Genomic DNA, 20588 nt, shown 5'->3' on the forward strand with positions numbered 1-20588 from the left:
AGCCTATGCCCTTAATGCCTTAGGTATTGTACCTCTCATTCCTGCCCGAGAGGGGAATGGACCGAGAAAAAAAATAATATTCCGCAATGCGTTTTTTTTTTCGTCCTAAATGTGGCCTACCGAGTGTCGCGATCCCCTCCCCTCTCCTTCTCTTTTATACTACTAGACCGACGCCTAATATAAGCGAATAGCACTAAGTAACATTTACCTATCAGGTAGGTACCTTATACAGGTAAGATAAGATAGGTGGTCTATTTTCACGGGGCCGGCAGAGTTCCCCTAACGCCGCCCTTACCACCGACCGCTCTCGTCGTGATAGTGACCGCGAGGTCGCCGCCCACATTGATCGTGACCTCGACCTTGCCTCCCTTCTTGACGTCGCGGACGGCGGCCTCGGCGAGGGTGGTGCCGATCTTCCAGACCTTTTCTCTGTGCTCCTCTTCCTCCTCCTCGGAGTCGAAGTCGCTATCCTCCTCATCCTCATCGTCTCCTTCCTCCTTGCTGCCGTTCTCCTTCGATTTCGGCTCCGGCTTCGTCACCTTTATGTGAGTGCCGCCTTCGGTAATCTTTACCAGAACGTCGCCTCCGTTTTCAGGGGCTGCGATGTGGACTGTTCGGCGAGCCGGGACTGCGGTCTCGGGCGCGATGATGGGCGTGAAGACCTCCTCACCGTCGTCGGATAACGAGATAACACCAATGGCATTAGTAATGTGCTTGACTGTTGTAACAGCAGGATGCGTCGATTGCTCAATGTCGTCCGACTCGTATTCCTGGATCAGAGAGGCCTGGAGGGCGGCACCACGAGCTTGGAGCTCCGAAGGGTTGACAGCTGTTGCGCTTGTAGCAGGGGCCTGGATAGTAGTGGTCTCCGGGAATATCGCGCGGAAGTTGTTTGCGATTCGAGGAGTGTGGGATGTACCGCCAGACAGAATGACCTCGTCGATATCGAGGACGTCCAATCCGGCCTTCTTTATAACACCTTCAACGAGACGGTTGAAGCCCTCAAACACCTTACGAGCAATCGTCTCGTATCTCAATCTGTTGATAGTAGTTTGGAAGTCAATACCATCCGCCAAGCTTTCGACACTGAAGCTGGCGTTGGTACCAATGCTAAGAGCCTTCTTAGCAGCCTCGGATTCAGCCTTAAGCTTCGCCAAGCTCTTGGCATTTCCTCGGGGGTCGACGTTGGGGTTCTTCTTCATGAACTCCTTCGCAAAATGGTCCATAAGGACGTTGTCCAGGTGCACGCCAGCGAACTCATAGTCGTGAGCCGTCGCGAGAATTGTGTACAATCCACCTCTCGAAGCTACCACAGCGACATCTGAGCGCGTACCACCAAGATCTGCCACCACAATTATCTTATCTTCCAACTTAGCCTCCGGCCTCGCGTCATAGGCAAGAACTGAAGCGATAGGCTCGTTGATTAGTTGAAGGACCTCAAGCTCGGCCTCGTTCGCGGCCTGGATCAGGGCTTCCCTCTGGGGCTCTGTGAAATTCGTAGGTACTGTTATTACGGCAGATGTAACCTTCTTTCCCAAGTAGTCTGAGGCGGATTGTAGAAGACGGCGTAGGTATCGGGTAGAGATTTCCTTGACCGACAGTGTGGAGGGAGACTCTCCCTCGACCTTATCTTGGATTGTGAAAGAAACCGTTCCATTCACATCCTGGGGGTGGGCTGCGGCGTGACAGTGGGTAGGGTCGATAGACTTGAATCTATTTCAAAAGGTGAGCACTTGGTCAGGGATATATCTTTCGAAGCGAGTACGAACTCTTGGCCAAGGAAGTCCTTGAAAGATATAACTGTGTTGTTCGGGTTTCGAACCAGCATGGCTTTAGCCTGGTTTCCGGTGTACTCTTCACCCTCGACATATGATAGGATGGTGGGGATTTGTCGGTCTATAGTATAGGATTAATTAGTGAAATGTCGTAAATGTCGAGGCGTGCCACCAACCTCCATCTTCGTTCGCAATCACAACAGGACTGTCATCGATCGTGCAGGCAATAGAGCTGTACGAGTTGCCAAAGGAAATACCAATGGCGCATCGATCACTCGGCGAAACGCCAAGTTGGCCAGCTCCCTTCTCACTCATTGATGCGATTTTTGTAAAGTCTTGAAAGTTTTCAAGTTCGGAAAGGAATATTTAACGTTGAGGTTTAAAAAGACAGAAGTTGTTGTATACGCAATGTTCACTTAGTGGGGTGAGATTTTTGGATTTCGGCGCCTTTGCCAAAATTTTGATCTTAGAAGCAAAAGAAAAAAGAAAAAAAAAAATAAAGTTCCTTCCCTCCCTGCAGCACATCCCTGTTCCACCAAAACCCCCACGTACCAATTTCAGCACATCAAAGCCTATGTACATAGGTACCTAGCCTAGCCACAATAGCCCCTCTAAAGCTTTTCACCAGCCACGGACAGAGCTAAAAGTTGCCAGGCCATCTTCATAGCTCAGCCACCAAAATTCCAACGTTTTGAACTCTCATAAATAACATCGACATAAACAACTAAAAAAATAAAAAATAAAAATATGGCGACTGCACAGAGTGAGAGGATATTCGTCCTCCCGGGCGATCAGATAGACCCCTCCTTAATCCCATCTCATCCCAAAAAAGCCCTGCGGCTCGGCCCGGGCCTCAGACACATCCCCCCCAACGAGCTGATACCTACCGTTGCCGGCCAGCTCGTCACGGACCCGAGGAAGAACTCGATATGGGTCGAGTATAACGGAGGACGAGTAAGCCGTTTTTTTACTTATATTTTTGTATTTTTAGTTATTTATTTTTGGATCATTTTTTGGTCTCATATAACTACCTACTACCTACTACCTACTACCCACTACCCACTACATATTACATATTACTTGCAAGAAGATCACGTACTAACACGTCGCGCAGTACATACCGACGGTCGGTGACCTCGTCATCGGAACCGTCCACCACTCGGCGACGGACTACTTCTACGTGACGCTGTCGAGCTACACGTCGAACGCCGTGCTGCCGCAGCTCGCGTTCGAGCTGGCGACGAAGAAGACGCGGCCGAACCTGAGCCCGGGCGCGCTGGTCTACGCGCGCGTGTGCCTCGCGAACCGGCACATGGACCCGGAGCTCGAGTGCGTGTCCCCGAGCACGGGCAAGGCCGAGGGCCTGGGCCCGCTGAACGGCGGCATGCTGTTCGACATCTCGCCCGGCATGGCGCGGCGCCTGCTGATGCGGCGGTCCGTCGAGGAGGGGAAAGTCGTCGTGCTGGAGGAGCTCGGGTCCGCGGGCCTCGCCTTCGAGACCGCGGTCGGCAGGAACGGGAAGATGTGGGTGAATAGCGAGAAGATCAAGACCGTGCTGGTCGTCGGGCGGGCGGTGACCGAGACGGATGAGAAGAGCCTCACTGTTGAGCAGCAGAAGAAGTTGGTACGGAAGCTTGTTAAGGAGATGAGTTAAGTTAACTAAGGTCGGGCCTAAAAAACAAAACAAAAAAGAAAAAAACTACACCAGTGTATGTATGTTAAGGCTATTTTCTCCATACTTCAATGATACCCCAGCACTTTTCGGTCAGATTTCGTACTCATTTTGGCCTTCGAATAATTTGTTTAGCGCTTCCGCTATCTAGCTTAAAAGTGGCGATCACGATATTTTATCACCGTTAATAAAGTGAACTTCCTGTGAAGTATTCTTTGTACTTTCTCTTTTCAGGGCTATTTGCTAATCCGTACTATATGATATGTGAAAACATAATACTAACATTTATAAAAGTGCTGCCTAGAGCATTTTCGATGCGAAAATAGCTAATCTTACGCTATAAGAGTAGCCCTTCAAACAGAACTTTTTCATATCCAGTCCAGTGCTGAATATTGGGACTCTAATCCACCTCCTACTCCTATCTTAATGCGCCTAAGATAGGATTTATATGCAAGGTATAAAAGTCAAGAATGAATGATATACTCACGACCTACTCACCGTACGAACACCATAGAACGCCGGACCGTACGAACCAGCTAACGCCTAGCAACCCATGGTACCTATATAAATGTGAACTTGCCCTACCCGTCCTTACCTCCTGTGAACCTGCGCGCGAAAGTCAAATCCATTTCATTTGCCACTTACTTTCAAGTCGCCTCCTCTCGAGGCAACTAGGACATCCTTTGTCACTGGGATCGTCCGGATCGCAAAAACAGGATTGCACGGCGCAAGAAAAAGAAGGGGAAGGGGTGCTGATAGAAACGAGCTGGGATCGGTCTTCGTGGTCTCCATCCTGGCTATCTTCTTCCATATAAGCGAGTGATGGCACACCGCGTTCGTGGTAGTACTGAGCGCTACCCGGCATGCGTACTCCAGTGGCTTTCCGTGGTGGGACTGGTTTCGGGGTCAGGTCAGCCTTTGGTTCACGGCGAGGTTATGATGATTACGGCCAGATCATCAAGCATTGACAGGAATAGTCGAAATTACTTACTTGAGATCACACTTGCACCCACCGAGCCTGTTTCGACCATAAGTGAGTCTACCGACGGTTTGCCCCGTACGAAGGTCGCAGGAGCAGTACAGATCTGGGGTTCGTGTACGACGGGAGGAGGCAACACGAAGCTGACCCTTTTTGGCCTTCTTTCTTCGGTGTCACTACGATAAGCAGGATTGGGGGTGTCCTTACGCCAGGTGGGGACTTTGGGTGCTCGATAAAGTATGGGTACACTTTCTCGCTTGGGCCTGGTATAACCTTCGATTTCGAGATCCTCGGCCAACTCGGTAATTCGTTGGACTAGGGAGCAGGTGGACTCTTTCTGTTCGATTTCTTTCGACTTCGTTCTTGGGCGAATGGGTTTGGGCTGAACCGGTGGCCCGCTAAGTGGTCTACCACGGACGGTTTGGGGATAATCAAACTCGAGATCAGTATACAGCTCCACAACAGGGCATCCGGCCATCATCTCTGGAACGGCTGGGCGATGCTCACTTGGGGCAGGGTGAGAGAACTCGCTTCTAACGTGCACAGCCTTACGCCGAATCGCCTTCTGAGCAGGCTTTCTTCTTGAGGAGACGTTGTCTAGATCAACGTCCTGCGATCTGTGCCGCCTCTGAGGTGAATCATGATGCCTACTGCGGTGGACTACTGGCGGCGGCTCTTGAATTTCGATGAAAGTATCGTCCAAGTCTGGCACCGTATTTTGCACCAGAGACGATCGTCTTCTTCTGCCAACATTAGCTTCCCTAGCGTATTCAGCTGCTCTGGCTCTAGTAGTTTCAGCTAATCTAGCATTTTCAGCCTCTTTCTGAAGCGAGGCCTGGGAGGTGATATAGTCATCGAGAGGGATAGTTCTAGGATCAATCGGTTGATTATTGAGTCCCTTATTGAACTTATATTCAAGGAATTTTGCGCTCACGACAACGGCAGCTTTGTGGCCAAATTCTTGAGCGAAGTAATCGATACAATCGTGACAAACCCTGTGTACGAATTCTGAGCTACGCTCCGGAGTGCAGCTAGAAAGCATTTGGCCCACACAGAAATAATTCTGGGTGATGTTATATTTCCAGCATCTGTAAAATTCCTGCTCCTTGTGGCGGCAAGCGTACCGGATGGTGAGGCGTTTACAATCGCACGACATGATGAATCTCGCTAGTTACCTAGATACGTAGAAGCGTAATAAAAGACGTACTATCACTACACTGCTAGATATCCTGCCTAGGAGATTGTCGTTCCTGCCGTGAGGTTCTAGGGAATATATCATTCCCGACGACTGTAAACGATGGGCCATGAGGATATTTGTAAGGGAAAACATAATGGTTCGAGGCTTTTGTCCTGTGCTTTTTGGCTATTAACATTGTTCCAAACAATTTGAAAGATGAACTTCTCATTATAAAGAGATTGTTATTATGTTGAAATTGACAATAGAAGCCTTGTTATGAACAAAGGGACCAAGCCTCAAGCCATTACAACGAAGAGGAAGCTATTGTCTTCGCCTGAAGATAATACTTGTCTTGAGATAGTAAATATTACAAAGGCATAATCAAGACATGTACTGTATAAGCAGCTTTCTAATCATCGAAGCTGTAAATACCATATTCTCTTGGTTATTGCGAAGTTGCTTTACTGATAGTCTCACTGTTATTATATGATTGGTCGAGGTGACGTTTGCATCCGCATTGAGAGAGGCAGTGTAGATTATAAAGTTGACTTGTAGGTAAGGTAGGTACCTACTACGCCGATTTGTCATATGTAAGAATTGATGATTTTTAAAAGGTGACCGGTTGAGTCATCACCGCAGATACCTCTTATACCTTTTTATATAAGGGCACCTGTAGCACATAACTTTATGTATATCTTATCTTTGCCAACTACCTAAAAGACTCGTGTACCCAATTCAAAGAAGCTACCCCGCCAGCCCGCCAAAGCTAGGTTACCTTCGTCATAAGGGTTTCGCCCATTCTTTATCAAGCATTGTTTTCTTGCATTTGAAGTTCCGGGTCTCAAATTCAGCATATACTCACGCAAAGTGTTATTTCGCATTAGCGTCGCAAGAAATGGATCAGAAAGCAGATGATATTCTGCGACGGCCCCTCTATGGTGAATTTCCACTTTGGCCTTGGCCCTTTTATCCGTCGCAAAAAGGTTGCATGCAGTACAATTTCTAACCATCCCACCAACAAACAGTATATGACCTACCCGATCAAGTCCTCAACAGCCTCTCCTTAAAACGAGATGCCGCCATCGAAGCTACAGACACGACCAAAGAATCGACCAAGTCCCTAGCACAATCACCAACCCAAGATGCGGCGACGTCTGGCAGCTCGTCGCCCGTAGTAGGCTCGCAGTCGTGCTCGTTATGCGCCCTCTCCTTCGCCACCGTGCAAGACCAACGCAGCCACCTCAAGTCCGACCTACACCACTACAACCTCAAACAGAAGCTGCGCGGGAGGAGTCCCGTCTCCGAAACCGAATTCGAGAAGCTGATCGCGGATCTCGACGAGAGTCTCTCGGGCTCCGACTCGACAGACTCCGATGACGAAGACGAGGATAACGGCGGTGATAAGGAGAGCAACCTCCTGACCACCCTCTTGAAAAAGCAAGCTTCGCTTTCGGGAGGGAATTACAATGGCGCCGCGACGGCCGACCAAGGAGACGACGAAGAGGGAAGTTCGAGAAAGAAACAAAGGGGAGGCGGCGCGCAGCCTCTACTATGGTTCAGCTCACCTCTCCTACCTCAGAACACGTATTTCGGCATCTACCGTGCCATATTCTCGCCAGCAGAATCCAGGGACGAGAATACAATTGTCGACACGATTAAGAAGAAGCAACAAGAAGCCATACCCGTGCCCAAAGCAGGGCCGGACGGCAACTTCCCGCCCTCCGTCTACAAAGGCCCGCACATCTTCCTATGCATGATCGGTGGCGGCCACTTCGCAGCGATGATCGTGTCGCTGGCGCCGCGGCAAACGAAACACGGATCCGTGGGTCCTTTGAATAGAGAGGCGACGGTATTAGCGCACAAGACATTCCACAGATATACCACGAGGAGGAAGCAAGGTGGCTCGCAATCAGCCAACGACAACGCGAAGGGTAACGCTCACTCGGCCGGTTCCAGTATCCGCCGATATAACGAGCAAGCCCTGACAGACGAAGTTCGACTACTTCTACAAGATTGGAAGGGTCTTCTGGACACGGCAGAGCTGCTATTTATTCGGGCGACGGGATCGACAAACCGGAGAACGCTCTTCGGCCCCTACGAAGGCCAAGTCTTGCGAGCCAACGACCCGCGCCTACGGGGCTTCCCGTTTAGCACGCGAAGGGCAACCCAAAACGAGTTGATGCGGTCCTTCATCGAGTTGACGCGGTTAAAAGTCCGCGAAATAGATCCAACTCAGGTCTTGAAAGAAGAGGAGCCGCCGTCTACGAAGGCGTCATCAAAACCAGCGAAGCCGAGCGCGCCCAAGTTAACAGAGGAGGAAGAGACGGCGCTATTGCACACATCACAATTACAGGCTTTTATCCGGAGATCTAAACTGCCCGCTCTACTATCATACTTGAAAAATAACGACGTACCCGCCAATTTCCTCTTCCAGCCGGCAGACTCGTCCCAGAACTACCACGCACCAACTCCCCTACATCTAGCAGCGAACCAGAACTCGGCGCCCCTCGTGCTCGGACTCCTAGTCAAAGCAGCCGCAGACCCGACAATCAAGAACGGCGAAGGCAAGACTGCCTTCGAGCTCGCGGGCGATCGGTCGACGAGGGACGCTTTCCGGGTCGCGCGGCACGAGCTCGGCGAGACGCGATGGGACTGGGAGGCGGCGCGGGTGCCTCCCGCGATGACCAAAGAAGAAGCGGACAGGCGCGAGGCGCGCGAGCGCCAGGAGGACGAGAGGAAAGAGGCGGAGCGGCGCAGAGCCGAGGAGCAACGGCTTAAGAGCGAAGGGCCCAAGGTTCCTGATAGTGACGGTAATAAGGGGCGCGGGAAAAGCCTTCTCGAGGGCGGCGCGAAGAAGTCCGCGCAGGAGAAGCGCGAGGAGGAAGTAAGAGGTCTTACGCCCGAGCAGAGGATGAAGCTCGATCGGGAACGAAGGGCCCGGGCGGCTGAGGAGAGACTGCGGCGGATGCAGGCTGGTGGTGGTTAGACAGACGAGACCTACATGTACTAAGTTTGGGTTACTGCTTCAGGTACTCAACCTAGGTGCCTAGGTAACTAAAATAGAAACGGGCTTTCTAGATGAGATTGCTGTGGTGAGAGTACGGTGTAACCGCCGAGTACCGAAGCGATTCTTCTTTTCTTTTCTTTCCTTCCCCATACATAGGTAGTCTCTACTCTTAGACGTCCGCTACCTAATGTACCTCCTATGGAAGACATGTACCTACAATAAGTAGAATACCCAAGGCAAGTTAAGCAGTAGGTGAGGTGTCTAACCTGGTGCATGTATTATATTGTGCGTGTGATGTGAGTAGGTAGCACGGCGGCAAGATGGATCTATTGCTGGGTGTTGTGGAAATTACCAAGCTATGGAATTTTAGGATAAAAAACCGGCGGCAAAAACGCCCATGAGCGCTTTGGATGCTATTCTCGGGCGCTCGATTGATTCGGGAAGCCTCTTTTTCACGCCACGGTATCTTTTCGTGCCAGATCAGGGCAGAAAATAGTAAGTAAATGGCGTCGCCATCGTGTACCTATACGATATGGTAATTGATCTCTTACAATACCTTAGGTACCTACATGTAGAGACATACTTGGGCCTGTTTGTTCGATGTGCACACCTAAGGCCCGGGTAGATGCTATCATTAGATCAGGGAGCTCAGACCCGAGAGACTGTCAGGCTTTTACCTAGATCTCCAAGTTTCAACAATATTTACCTCCCTCTCTTTTAAAGGCAGTTAGTTTTAGTCAACTAGCCGACATGTAGGTATTCCAATAAGATGTAAATAAGTGAGGTAAGCTGTGGTTTTGAATATCTTAGGTAGACGAAAAGGGGGAGAGCCGTTGGATTGGAATGGCGCATCCTTCAAAGCCTTATAGTTGACGGTTTTGGCAGGAGACGACAAATTGTCATTTTGACTTACAAACTCCTTCTCAGCCCTATCATAAGCTGACAATTGATCTCCGCGACGCAGAATTCTAGACGCGCTTGGGTTATTTACATGTCTGCGTTTATGTCCGCCATACGATAGGAATATTTCCTTACTGTTTCTGGGTTGCTTATCCCCGGATACATAGCCACCCCCTCTTAATCTCTGCATGCACTACCAGTGTGCTGGAGAGCTCGGCCTAGCGACGTCTTCTTCATGCATTCGCCAGTCAATGTTATCAGTCAGATCAATCAATATGCCGTGTTTCAGTTTTTATCCGCCCGTGACCACGTTATTAGAGACCGCCTTGGTGTTATATGCCGTTCGCATATATTCGTACGCAGCTCGCGTAATGGTAGCTCCATGTCAGGCGGCGCTGAAAGAATCGCCGCCAAGCTCAAGATCCTTCTGATGCATTTACGATCATGTCTATCACGAATTAGCTGGAAAACCACCTACCTGCCTACTTAGTCGAGCTGTAAATATGCAGTTGAGGCTTGAATAGTGGGAGTGCAAATCGATAATTAATCAAAAAAGATCTCAGTAGATCGATCTTCGTTATAAATTCGCGGGGTCCAATTGGGCCTTATTCCTACAGGATTATCGTCGTCAGCTTCTAGCTCCCGCAGATCAACAGTAGGGGTGATAGATCAGCACACGACCAAGACGCTGGAATTACCGGCATCAGCGCTGATCGCAGCACGTCGTAGCTCAATGCAGCTAATAATAGTTGAATAATTAGGTACCTGACAGCACGTTTTGGCCCTCTTTAGAACTCGATCCCCTCGTAGCTTAAAGAGTTATTCTTGAATAAACGAAGCTTTGGATACGCTACCTACCTACCACAAGTAGGCCTACGCGAAATTGTAAATCCCGAACCACCGCTTAATTTCGCCTGATTGCCTCTAATCATTCATCTCATTGTAATTGCTACAGTTGAGATGCACCGTACTGAGGCAGATTATTGGAAAGTCGCATCCTCGGACCCTCGAGCTTAGGCTATTTGGGCTTGGGCATTCGATAGAACCAGAAACTAGGTATGTATAGTAGATGTTATATTCTTCTCACCTCCTCAAGAGTGGCACTATGCGTATGTTTTATTGATTGAATGTTCTGGTGACTGTGCTAATAAAGAAAATGTAACTGCACGTTGCATGGTTGGATTCCGGAAAGTTCCCCTATTTCGCTATCCCGTTAAGAGCTTGATGCGGCACTAAATTAAAGTGAAAGAACCAGTCTCCTACTATAATGTAATGATTGATCTCTCGGTTTGGGTCTTAATCCGCAGCCATATATGGTGTTTGTTAGGTAATTGATATCTGACCGCGAGGAAACTATTGGTGATCAAATCCCAGGGAATCGCTAGACGGTACATATCCCAGCACCCATGGGCATCGATAACGTTAATCTATTCCGAAAGAGGTAGGTGTACCTGTCGATCCCTCGTGGGTCGTCGTTCGAACTTACTTATCTCAAAGATTGAACGCACAGTCCCAGATATGATCAAGAAATAAGTATCATGCCTTTCCCTCTTAACGAGATGAAGAAACCGAAAGCTTAACCAGTTTATCGGAATCAGCCGTTCGTATCTAATCATATTCTTCTCTCGCATAGGAAATTACGCTTGGATCCGTCCTAACGCTTCTTGGCTTATAAGGTGATCTCGTAAATAATAACGCTGTTAAATTTGACGGCTCTTAACTAAAAGCGTGAAAATGTGGCTATATTAAGCTCTGTATAGATGGTAGATAACATGATCTCTCACCACGACGTTTCCGAGAAGGGTTCTCAAGCCGAAGATGGAACGATAACTGAAGAATTAATGCCCAGGTGCTGTTGCATTTAGCCATGGGTAGGTATCAGGTAACGCGTGCGGCTCGTATTTACCCCGTAGTGGATCACCATCGCTTTGTCGTCCGAATAGGGGACGCTAGATGATGGCGCACAGAAGCTCGGTTCTCGGAATGTGGGCGGGCCAATCAAGGATTTTCTTGTTTAGATCTTTGAACCAGGTTTAAATATCGGCGGATATTAGTTAATCGAGTCTTCTAAGAGAAAGGGATAATATTTTAGCCAGCCAATTGTATCTAACCCTTTCAAGTTCAACTCAACTACTGTCTACCTTACTTCATCTTAGGTAAAGAAAAAAAAAAACAAGTAATAAGGGGAAATGGTAAGACTTTGGAGTTTAAAGCTGGCGGGTGTCAGAAGTTGTTATTGGCTGGTTTTCCGCTGAAGAGTGAAACATAAAGCAAGACTCGACTGCTCCTGCTTCACAGAGTGCACAGAGCTAAACTATAAAAGGACTAAAGGTGGTGGCTCTCGCTTCTTAGGGAGGTGCCAAGATCTTCGATCCGACCCCCCCTGACCTAAATTGCCCTGTTCTGGCCCTGTCAAATCATCAAGCTACATACCTAGGTAAGCTTTAGGTAATTGACATAGCGGCCGGTTCTCTAACCACAAGAATCCAAAGAATCTTCCGAGACATCTTGTATGTACCTTTGATATCTATTTCCTACTAATTTTTCCAATGAGGAAGACAGGGCTTTGACGAAGCCCGAGTTTAGCAGTGGACACTACCTAGGTACTTTGCTAACTAACACCATCGGTGCTGGTTTTACATAGTACGGTTTCTTTGTTTTCCGAATATCCGACTCCTATTTTTTGATAGCTTGATGGGGCAAATGGGGTTCAGTTCGTGAAGCTATGCGTAGCAGCTTTCTCTTTTATGCCGTTTACGACGACACTAATTTTTTGAATAGAATGATGCTATGGACGCTAATTGCAACAGTGAATTGTCACATTAGGTAGGTAGCAATGTGACGGTTGGGTTTTATACTTGGGTGAGGGCATTGAAGAGAATAAGACACTACACGAACAGCTGATAAACTATCACAGGCGGGGTATTGACAGAAAAAGACGGATCGTTGCAGGGACCTTGACAGATCTCACCGTTCTGATGAAAACGCATTCTAGCTATCATCGAATCGGTGGTCCCACGTTGCCACCCTTGGCCTTGGCTACGGTCTGCAGATACAACTCATTGGTAATGATGTACCTGCATTAGTGTCAGCTCCTCAAGTCAGAGGCAAAGTGGCTGTGTCTGTTTCAAGTTGAACAAGTTACCGTCTCTCTCTCCCTCTTCTAGTAAGGGGCTCTCCAAGTTTTGAGCCGGTCTTGCTTTGCTTTTGACCAGTATCCAATGTCATGCGGATATGCAATCTAGGAGACGGCAGTATCTGATGATGGAGCAGCAGGGCTGTTTTGCTCTGTCTTGCCTTGTGTAGTAGAAGGCGTTGTTGTTCCACGACAGTCATCCTTTTCCCGCCATCTTTAGACTCAACCTGCGAAAACTGCGTCAGCCAGTTTATTTCTGGCAACTTACCTACCTCTCAAACAAACGCCCAAGGCGGCAGCTTTCTGTTTATGGTAGCAATCGGGTAGAGGAATACACATCCCAGACGTGACTTACTGAAGAATATGTGAGCGTTATGTCAGTTTCTTAGCCAAATTCATGATATGCCGGAGGCTGCTATTGGCTAAAACGGACGTGCCGGGGCCGATTTGACTGGCCAGGAACAATGGATACCTAGATTGGAGGTAATCCTGGACAAGCCCCCCTGAAAATACCACACCAGCATCTAAGACACCCCGGCCTTGCAGCCGCGCGCTCTGTGCTCTCAACTCGGTCTAACTGGTGTGGAGTTCTAAGACCTTTGAACTTCACGAGGGCCCCTAAGTCAACATTCCGACCTCCGTCAGAGCTATGCCATGCCGCTTTGGGCAACCTACCTCCTAGTCAGAAACCACCCTGCGGCCTAGGTCTTTGCTCGATCTTGGAACAGGGGACGAGAGCCTACAAGCCCCAGAATGGATGCTTGGAATACTCCAGCCAATCCTAGATCCCAGCCAGGCAGGTTTGGACCCCTACCTGCACGAGTCTGTTAAGCTCTCCAAACGAATGGCTCACGGCTGCTCGTTGAGATCTAGTATATATGATGGAGAATATCTTCCTCGTCTGTCTCGAGAAAGATCACTTCTCTACCATCATCACTTCCTTTCCTTAACGGTAGACACTGCTGTCACTTCTTTCCTATTTGGAAGTTTAGGTCATTCGTTATCCTACTTCCGCCTTTCTTTATTTTTTTCTGTTATAATACAGTTTTTATAAGAATTACATTCACTTATACAATAGGAATTATACAGCTATCTATCAAGGACATAATTAAATCACAATGAAGTACTCCTTCACGCTTGTTACCCTAGCTGCTGGCATCAGCCAGGTCACGGCCACGGGCTTCTTTGGATTTCACAATGCTCCCCAATTCAGCTGCCCCGATAACACGGATAACGTGTGTATCCCCGATATCGTGAAAGGTATCGACTGGTCCGATCTTCCCTTCGGTGGATTCGACTCGTACAAGGGATTCAAGTGGAGCGGCTTCACTTGCGGCGAGAAGTTCGGTAAGCGGGATGAGTTGACGTCTCGCTCTTTCCAGAGCAAGTGCATCACCGGCAAGGCTACCTCCGAGAGGGAGAAGAGCCCTAAGATCAGCTGCGACAACAGCAAGGGCGTTAAGAAGACCTCCATCAAGAAGTTCCAGGTTTCGCCTGAATTCGACTGCGATCTCGAGTTCCACTACACTATGCCCGACAACTCTATTTGCAAGCACCGATCTCCTTGCAAGGCTTCCGGTACTATCGTCGAGAACACTCAGTGCGGTGGCGCTACCGATGTTACCGTCGTCTACCCTAAGCAGCCCCAGAAGCCTAAGGACACTTGCGACTTCGGCATCCACCACATCGACTTCGACTGCGAGGGTCCTAAGCCCTCTAAGCCGTCCAAACCCGACACTCCTTCCAGCACTCCCGCTAGCAGCTCCGTCATCGCTAGCAGCAGCTCTATCGTTGCCAGCAGCAGCTCTGTCGTTGTTAGCAGCAGCTCCTCGTACCCTGCTAGCAGCCCCTCTGAGTCGTCGTCCTTCGCCGCCTCCAGCTCTGCCAGTGCCTCCGAGTCGGTCAGCTCCGCTTCGTCTACTGTTGCCTCCTCGACCAGCAGCGTCCCCGTTGAGAGCCCCAGCACTTCCTCGGCGCCTACTCTCCCTTTCCCCATTGTCAACAGCACCACCTCCGCTACCCAGGCCGTCAGCTCTACTGCTGACGTCTCATCTTCCGCTTTCTCTGTTACTAGCTACTTGAGCATTTCCACTGTTTTCACTACCTCGGTCCACACCATCACTAGCTGCGGTCCTTCCGTTCCCAACTGCCCTGCTGGCTCTAACACCGTTGTCACCGTTACTGTTCCTCTCTCCACCACCCTCACCCCTGTTACCGAGACTCTTGGACTTTCCACCCCCGCTACTAAGCCTACCGAATCTGCTGCACAGCCCACCGAGTCTGCCGTTGAGTCTACTTCCGCCGTCCCCTCTGCTACCAGCTCTACTCCCGGCAGCAGCAGCAGCACTACTCCCGCCGGCCCCGTCGAGACTCTCCCCTACCCCAACGTCGTTCCCTCTTGCTTGAACACCTGGATGTTCAGCGTTGGCTGCAAGGACAACACTGACTCTGCCTGCTACTGCCCTGATGCCGCCTTCGTCAAGAACATCTTCACCTGCCTGTACGCCTACGGTGAATCTGACGAGGTTATCTCTGAGGCTATCAGCTACTTCCAGGGTATCTGCGCTCCTTTCGTCCCCAGCAACCCTGGCATCGCTACTGGCGCTGAGACCATCACCACCATCCTCACTGCTACTCCTACTGCCCTCCCTGCTGCTGTCACCACCATCGAGGTTGCCACTACCGTCGTTGTTCCTTGCACCAACGATGTCGGTGAGATCATCCCCAGCTCCAGCAGCACTGTGACCATCAGCACTAGCCTTACCGTCCCCGATATTGGCTTCAGCACCGCCACCAACGGCCCTAGCTCTACCGGCGTTGTTATTGTGCCCGGCACCTACGTCCACAGCGCTCCTGTTGCTACTGCTACTCCTACTCCTGCGACTCCTGCAACTCCTGCAGCTCCCGTCTCGAACGCCAACCCCACTGGTCCTGCCCCCTACCCTACTTTCGGTGGCTCCACCACTCTGATCACCGCTGCCCCCTCCGGCACCGGTGTCCTCTACCCTACCGCGGGCGGCAGCAGCACGGCCATCGTCACCGCCGGCGCTGCCCACGTCGGCGCCGGCATCGGCTTCCTCGGCTTCGCCGGTATGGTTGTCGCCGCCGCCCTATAAAGCGGATAAGCGACAACTAGGTACATTTTACCTACCAAGTGTCTAGGTACCTAGCAGTAGCCTCGATCGTAGGCGAGTTTCTTTCCACTGTACAGTAACAGTAACAACAACAACAACCCTGACCTACAGCCGTCACATAAGATTCTTACGATCCTTACGAAACGAACTTGCATATTTTTTTATTTCCTTTTTGGGGAAAACCTGGCAACATAAAAAGATGGGTTTTCTCTTTCTTTTTTATAATTCGGACGAGCATATCTAGGCAGAGCTCGTCGGAGTGGTGATGGACTTCTTTCTCCCCTTTATCTCGATGAAGGCGAGATCGGGAGAGGTCGTGCGGGCGGCTTAGGCGAGGGGAGTGTGTATAAAACCATGGATGAACTTGTAGTAATAGTAATACCCCCACAAATAAAAATTAGCTGTGCTTGAAATTTACTATCGGGTCTTTCTTCTGGTGTTAGTGATGGTACTTATTCATAAGTTGGCGTATTGTTAACAATGTTTGTTGAGTCCTTAAGGGTTCATTCAACGTATCTCATATCTACAAAATAAGGTACCTCTGACAAACGGGTTCTAAGTAAATAACGGGAGGTACATACGTCAGGTACCTACCTAGGTACCTACCTAAGGTAGGAGGTATCTATAATCAACTCGGTGATGCAGATATCTAACTTGCATGGAAAGTACGAAGTGCAGTTCAACTCGCTCCTAACCCAGCTTTATTACTCGCACCTGCAATTCCTTCCTTCATGGTGGAAGGTAGGTACTAATACGATCAAAGTAGGTCGGCGCCTGCCAATACAATTCTGTTTGACTTCCAACTGCGGCAACACAACTTGGGTTAACGTCTACGGCAACCACGCCCATCTGAATACCCACCGTTCCTTCCACATCTTCAATTTCGTTAGGTATTTAATCATTCTTTCCATCCCACAAGTTGACTGCTAGACTTTTCTTCTCTAAACAACTTTGTATGCAGAAGAACAGTACACAGATCCTTACTCCACCCCCCTCTTTTTTAAAACATTAATTCACCGACATATCGTCAGTCTACATCTTCCACCACGACGCGGTGCTAGGCACTTCACGTTATACGATTGAAATACAGTCCCAGCATTCGTTGTCTTTTTTTAGGCACGTCCTCCTAAGGGCGCGTCTCCCTACTGCCAATCTCTAGTTCATTCTCAACACCCATTCAACTACCTGTTGAATTAGGTACCTAGGTAGGTACCTATCATGTCTGAGGCCATGGACCCTCGCGGAAGAGGTATTGTCGACCTTAACGACAAGCAGCACCCCAACTATGCTCTTACCAGACGGAACAACTCGTCCAAGTTCCTTTCCATTGCCCTAGAAGTAGGTCTAGCTCTTCTTTCAGATTATACCCATTACTGATGAGCATTACTCACGTTTTGTAAAGGTTCGACTCATGATTTACGAGTATGCGGTATATATCAAGGAGGAGATCAGTCCTATTCAACTCGAGTCCCGCTCAAACCAGTTTATCTTCCAGAAATACATTTCGAAGCCACCCTATGTTTCCAGGGAACCACAGCCAACCGTTGCGTTGCTTACTCGTGTATGTCGGACCATCTATGCTGAGTTTGAACACTTTCAGCCCTTCTATAACGTCCACACATTCTCTTTTATGGAATTGGATAAGCTTCGTACATATATTGCAGCTATTACACCATCTCGTCGTCGATCAATCCGTCGGATTAGTTACGGGCCGACTGAGTGGTTTGATGACCACATTCTTCTCCGCAAGGAAATATATGAGGAATGCCCCCAATACCCATTGGATGACGGCACATTGACAATTCTCAGTCAAACCGGCCTGGAAGAGTTTACCTTGATCAAGACAATAGACGAGGGCGACCTATTTCCGGGTAGGACCGTCGCCCATGAATTGGATGCCGAGCTCAAAAACGTTCAAACATATCCCGACAGGTTGCACACCATACGGAATCTGCCTTGCTTCCGACTCAGATTTAACTTCACGTTTTTGTGCCAAACTGGCATTGCTAATGAGCTGGTAAAGCAGATCGACGAAGCATGTAAGTTAACATCTTGGTTTAACCCCTGTTAATTCCTCAGCTTTTACAATACCAGTCTATCATACAAGTCATTGCTAATTCTTGTTTTCATATCAGTAGAAATTCGCAGACAACGCATCGGTATAGATAAACCTGAATGGTTTAAGCAGTTGAATAATTTCAGATTGGTCGAAAATGCCATGCGTGAAGTTAGTGGTCTCGACATTCTGGGCGAAGACCGAGTAGCTCTGGATAGAGCTGCAAGTTGTTTGGGGCCTGTCTCTTCTCGGACAAGAAATAAGTGCCGACTGCCCAACTCTATAGGCCAACTAGTTGATAATATACCAAGGTACAGTGCAGATGGTATATTGACCAGCCAAATTTGCCAAGTACACGATATTCGTTGGGATGGAACAGATGTGCAGTGTCAAGTATCCGTATTTCCTAATATCGAGGATAAGGTTTGGGAAGATATCTCTGCTCTCCTAGTGCCCGACAGCATCGAGGAGATTATGTGGTTCTACGGGAAGATAATGAAAGAAAACAACTCTAGTCGCTTGGATGAGATTAAGGGTATGCCAACTTTGCGCAATATCATCGAAGTCCAAAGGGGCTTTCACTTTCTCCAGGATACCAAGGAAGAAATTTGTGCAAGGAAACAACGCCAACGCCTACGACGGCTACAACCGCGAGCCCCTTGGCGACGGGAATTCACACCGCGGCGGTCAGAACTGTCCATTTTGAGAGGCGTCTGGATGCTGCATGCAAACGAGTGGGAAACCTATATAGCTAAGTTAGAGAGGAGTGCTCTGCAGGACAAGGAAGGAAGCGACTCGGAAACACCGAGTGAAGCCGAAAAAGGAGCCTGAGATAAAACGAACAAATATTCAACCAACTTACCTATAATGAGCAATGGCGTAGTCGCGAAGAGAAACGGCATTCCAAGGCTCGAAAGTTTCCGCAGTGGATGAAGATGGAGTGGAGATTGAGTATAATCATCGAGACGTTCCTATCACCGACAACTTCACCTTGTCTGCAAGATCCCACTATAAATTATCCTGGCTTTCCTTTTTAAGAGGAGTAATGTCGCAAATAAATGGGGAGATGGTTTTAGCTTTTCCTTTTATTCTATTTTATTTCCTGTTACGCCTTGCCGTTGGCTATTGGCCTATTCTCACCGCAACTGGTTGAGGATCTATCGAGAAAATAAGTGAAAAGGAGGGGAAGGAAGTGGAGCCTTGATACTCTCGTTGAATCGTTGACTCTTCCTACGATGATGGCTTATATCGCAACTGCATATTGCCGCCCAGGTGAACATTTGAGGAGATACTGAAGGATGGATTGACTGTTTTCATTAGCTTACTACCTACTAGGTACCTAATACAAACAAGTGTGTCAAGCCTTGGGGCCTTAAAGCCAATACCATGGAAAGTAGAGTCTATCTTTAATGTAAATATTCCCAGCTTCTCAACTACCTAGTCAGTACATTAGGTAACCTATTACCGTTTGGCAACTCGGAGCGGTATATCGCCACAATTCCTCCCATAAATAACAACAGTACATAGGTTAGGTACCTTGCCTAAGGTATCAGGTACCGTTCTCGAAAATCCCCGCCTTGAGTGCGGCTCGCAACACTTCAGCCGCAGTTCTTCTTGCACCGGCTCGGGATCTTCGTCCGGAACCCCTTGACCCGCCGCGGTAGCTGCGAAGTGTCGATTCCCGGCTGAAATTTGAGCGCCCAGTGGTCGCGGTTTATCTGGATAATAGGTACTGGTTAGTAGTTGGGTACGTACGTATTATTTATAGGTTACTCGGTCGTGTCTGGCTAATCCCCCCTTTTCTCTATTCTTAAGAATGCTGGGGAGATGAGGACGATAACTGGGGGAGGAGAAGGGTTGAAAGGGGGAATTCACTGCAGAAGGAAATGAAACTTTCATAAGGAAAATATTAGGCTAGATAAGTAGAGGTAAGTAATCATACGCATCCTTTCTTCCTCTGGATCCCCACGACCTTCCCACCCCACCCTCCTCGCGCCTCCCAACTCCGGCTCTGGCCCCGCGCCTCGTTGCCGCCGCTACCGGCTGGCCCCGAAAGAAGCACCCGGAGGAACTGGCGCCAGCCGTACCGCGCGTACACCACGTCGTCGTCGTCGTGGCTCCTAGAGCCGTCCGCCGAGCCCCGGTGGTACTCGTATCCCGCGTAGAACACGCGCTGGGAGCCGAGGATGTTCCCCATTTCGGCGGGGGGGTTATGCCATTGATGGCTGTGATGATGGTAATGATGATGATTATGGGTGGTGGTGATGGTGGTGGTAGGAAGCGACTTCTTATTCTGCTGGAGGAGGAAGAGGTGAGTAAAGCTCATTGTTACCGAGTACCTAAACCAGGTGGTCCTCTAGATGGACAGATAGGTCCTCTTAAGGGGGGGAAGGGATTCTTACGTTGAGATGGAAGGATGTGTGTGCCTAAACTTAACTGGCTGGCTGGTTGCTAGTAGTAGACAGACGGCGATGCTGGATCAACGTGTTTCTCACTTGCTCTCTAGGTTCAGCGGCATACATATCTCATACCATCGCAGAACAGAAACCGCGAGACGTTCTCGTTCTTATAATACCGTCTCCCTCTCTCCCTATATATATACCTTAGGTAGATAGGTACCTAGGTAGGTAAATAAGCATCAACGCCGTGCGTCTGTGTACCTAACCTAAAGCATGCAAACACCTACCTAGCTACCTGACCTCACCTAACATACCCTAAGTTGTATGAGGAGGCTAAACACCGTTGCGGTACG

General features: G+C 49.1%; 7 protein-coding genes across 7 annotated transcripts; 4 read left to right on the plus strand and 3 right to left on the minus strand.

Moving 5' to 3' along the window:
• Positions 1-86: 86 nt before the first annotated feature.
• F4812DRAFT_9906 (HSP70-domain-containing protein) lies at positions 87-2283 on the minus strand. Its single transcript, XM_047939619.1, has 3 exons — positions 1952-2283; positions 1770-1896; positions 87-1713 (listed from the first exon to the last, which is right to left on the minus strand). The coding sequence occupies exons 1-3, from the start codon at positions 2088-2090 to the stop codon at positions 258-260; spliced, it is 1722 nt and encodes a 573-aa protein (XP_047794658.1). The 5' UTR covers positions 2091-2283; the 3' UTR covers positions 87-257.
• A 170-nt stretch (positions 2284-2453) lies between these two features.
• F4812DRAFT_408559 (uncharacterized protein) lies at positions 2454-3667 on the plus strand. Its single transcript, XM_047932370.1, has 2 exons — positions 2454-2729; positions 2890-3667. The coding sequence occupies exons 1-2, from the start codon at positions 2523-2525 to the stop codon at positions 3427-3429; spliced, it is 747 nt and encodes a 248-aa protein (XP_047794659.1). The 5' UTR covers positions 2454-2522; the 3' UTR covers positions 3430-3667.
• Positions 3668-3678: 11 nt separating this feature from the next.
• Positions 3679-5498, minus strand: F4812DRAFT_408560 (uncharacterized protein). The gene is made up of 2 exons (XM_047932371.1): positions 4439-5498; positions 3679-4341 (listed from the first exon to the last, which is right to left on the minus strand). Exons 1-2 carry the CDS (start codon positions 5466-5468, stop codon positions 4067-4069), a joined length of 1305 nt encoding a protein of 434 aa, XP_047794660.1. The 5' UTR covers positions 5469-5498; the 3' UTR covers positions 3679-4066.
• An 847-nt stretch (positions 5499-6345) lies between these two features.
• Positions 6346-8623, plus strand: F4812DRAFT_9939 (uncharacterized protein). The gene is made up of 2 exons (XM_047939627.1): positions 6346-6541; positions 6629-8623. Exons 1-2 carry the CDS (start codon positions 6499-6501, stop codon positions 8587-8589), a joined length of 2004 nt encoding a protein of 667 aa, XP_047794661.1. The 5' UTR covers positions 6346-6498; the 3' UTR covers positions 8590-8623.
• A 4682-nt stretch (positions 8624-13305) lies between these two features.
• Positions 13306-16418, plus strand: F4812DRAFT_10013 (uncharacterized protein). The gene has a single exon (XM_047929242.1). The coding sequence runs from the start codon at positions 13765-13767 to the stop codon at positions 15760-15762; it is 1998 nt and encodes a 665-aa protein (XP_047794662.1). The 5' UTR covers positions 13306-13764; the 3' UTR covers positions 15763-16418.
• Positions 16419-16998: 580 nt separating this feature from the next.
• F4812DRAFT_454165 (uncharacterized protein) lies at positions 16999-18667 on the plus strand (the record flags this gene model as incomplete). Its single annotated transcript, XM_047936589.1, has 3 exons — positions 16999-17118; positions 17183-17819; positions 17916-18667. The coding sequence occupies 3 exons, from the start codon at positions 16999-17001 to the stop codon at positions 18665-18667; spliced, it is 1509 nt and encodes a 502-aa protein (XP_047794663.1).
• A 767-nt stretch (positions 18668-19434) lies between these two features.
• On the minus strand, positions 19435-20162 carry F4812DRAFT_454166 (uncharacterized protein; the record flags this gene model as incomplete). Its single annotated transcript, XM_047936590.1, has 2 exons — positions 19435-19554; positions 19779-20162. 2 exons carry the CDS (start codon positions 20160-20162, stop codon positions 19435-19437), a joined length of 504 nt encoding a protein of 167 aa, XP_047794664.1.
• Positions 20163-20588: the final 426 nt, after the last annotated feature.

The sequence above is a fragment of the Daldinia caldariorum genome (genome assembly GCF_022478825.1).
Source record: "Daldinia caldariorum strain CBS 122874 unplaced genomic scaffold F4812scaffold_1, whole genome shotgun sequence".
NCBI lineage: Eukaryota > Fungi > Ascomycota > Sordariomycetes > Xylariales > Hypoxylaceae > Daldinia > Daldinia caldariorum.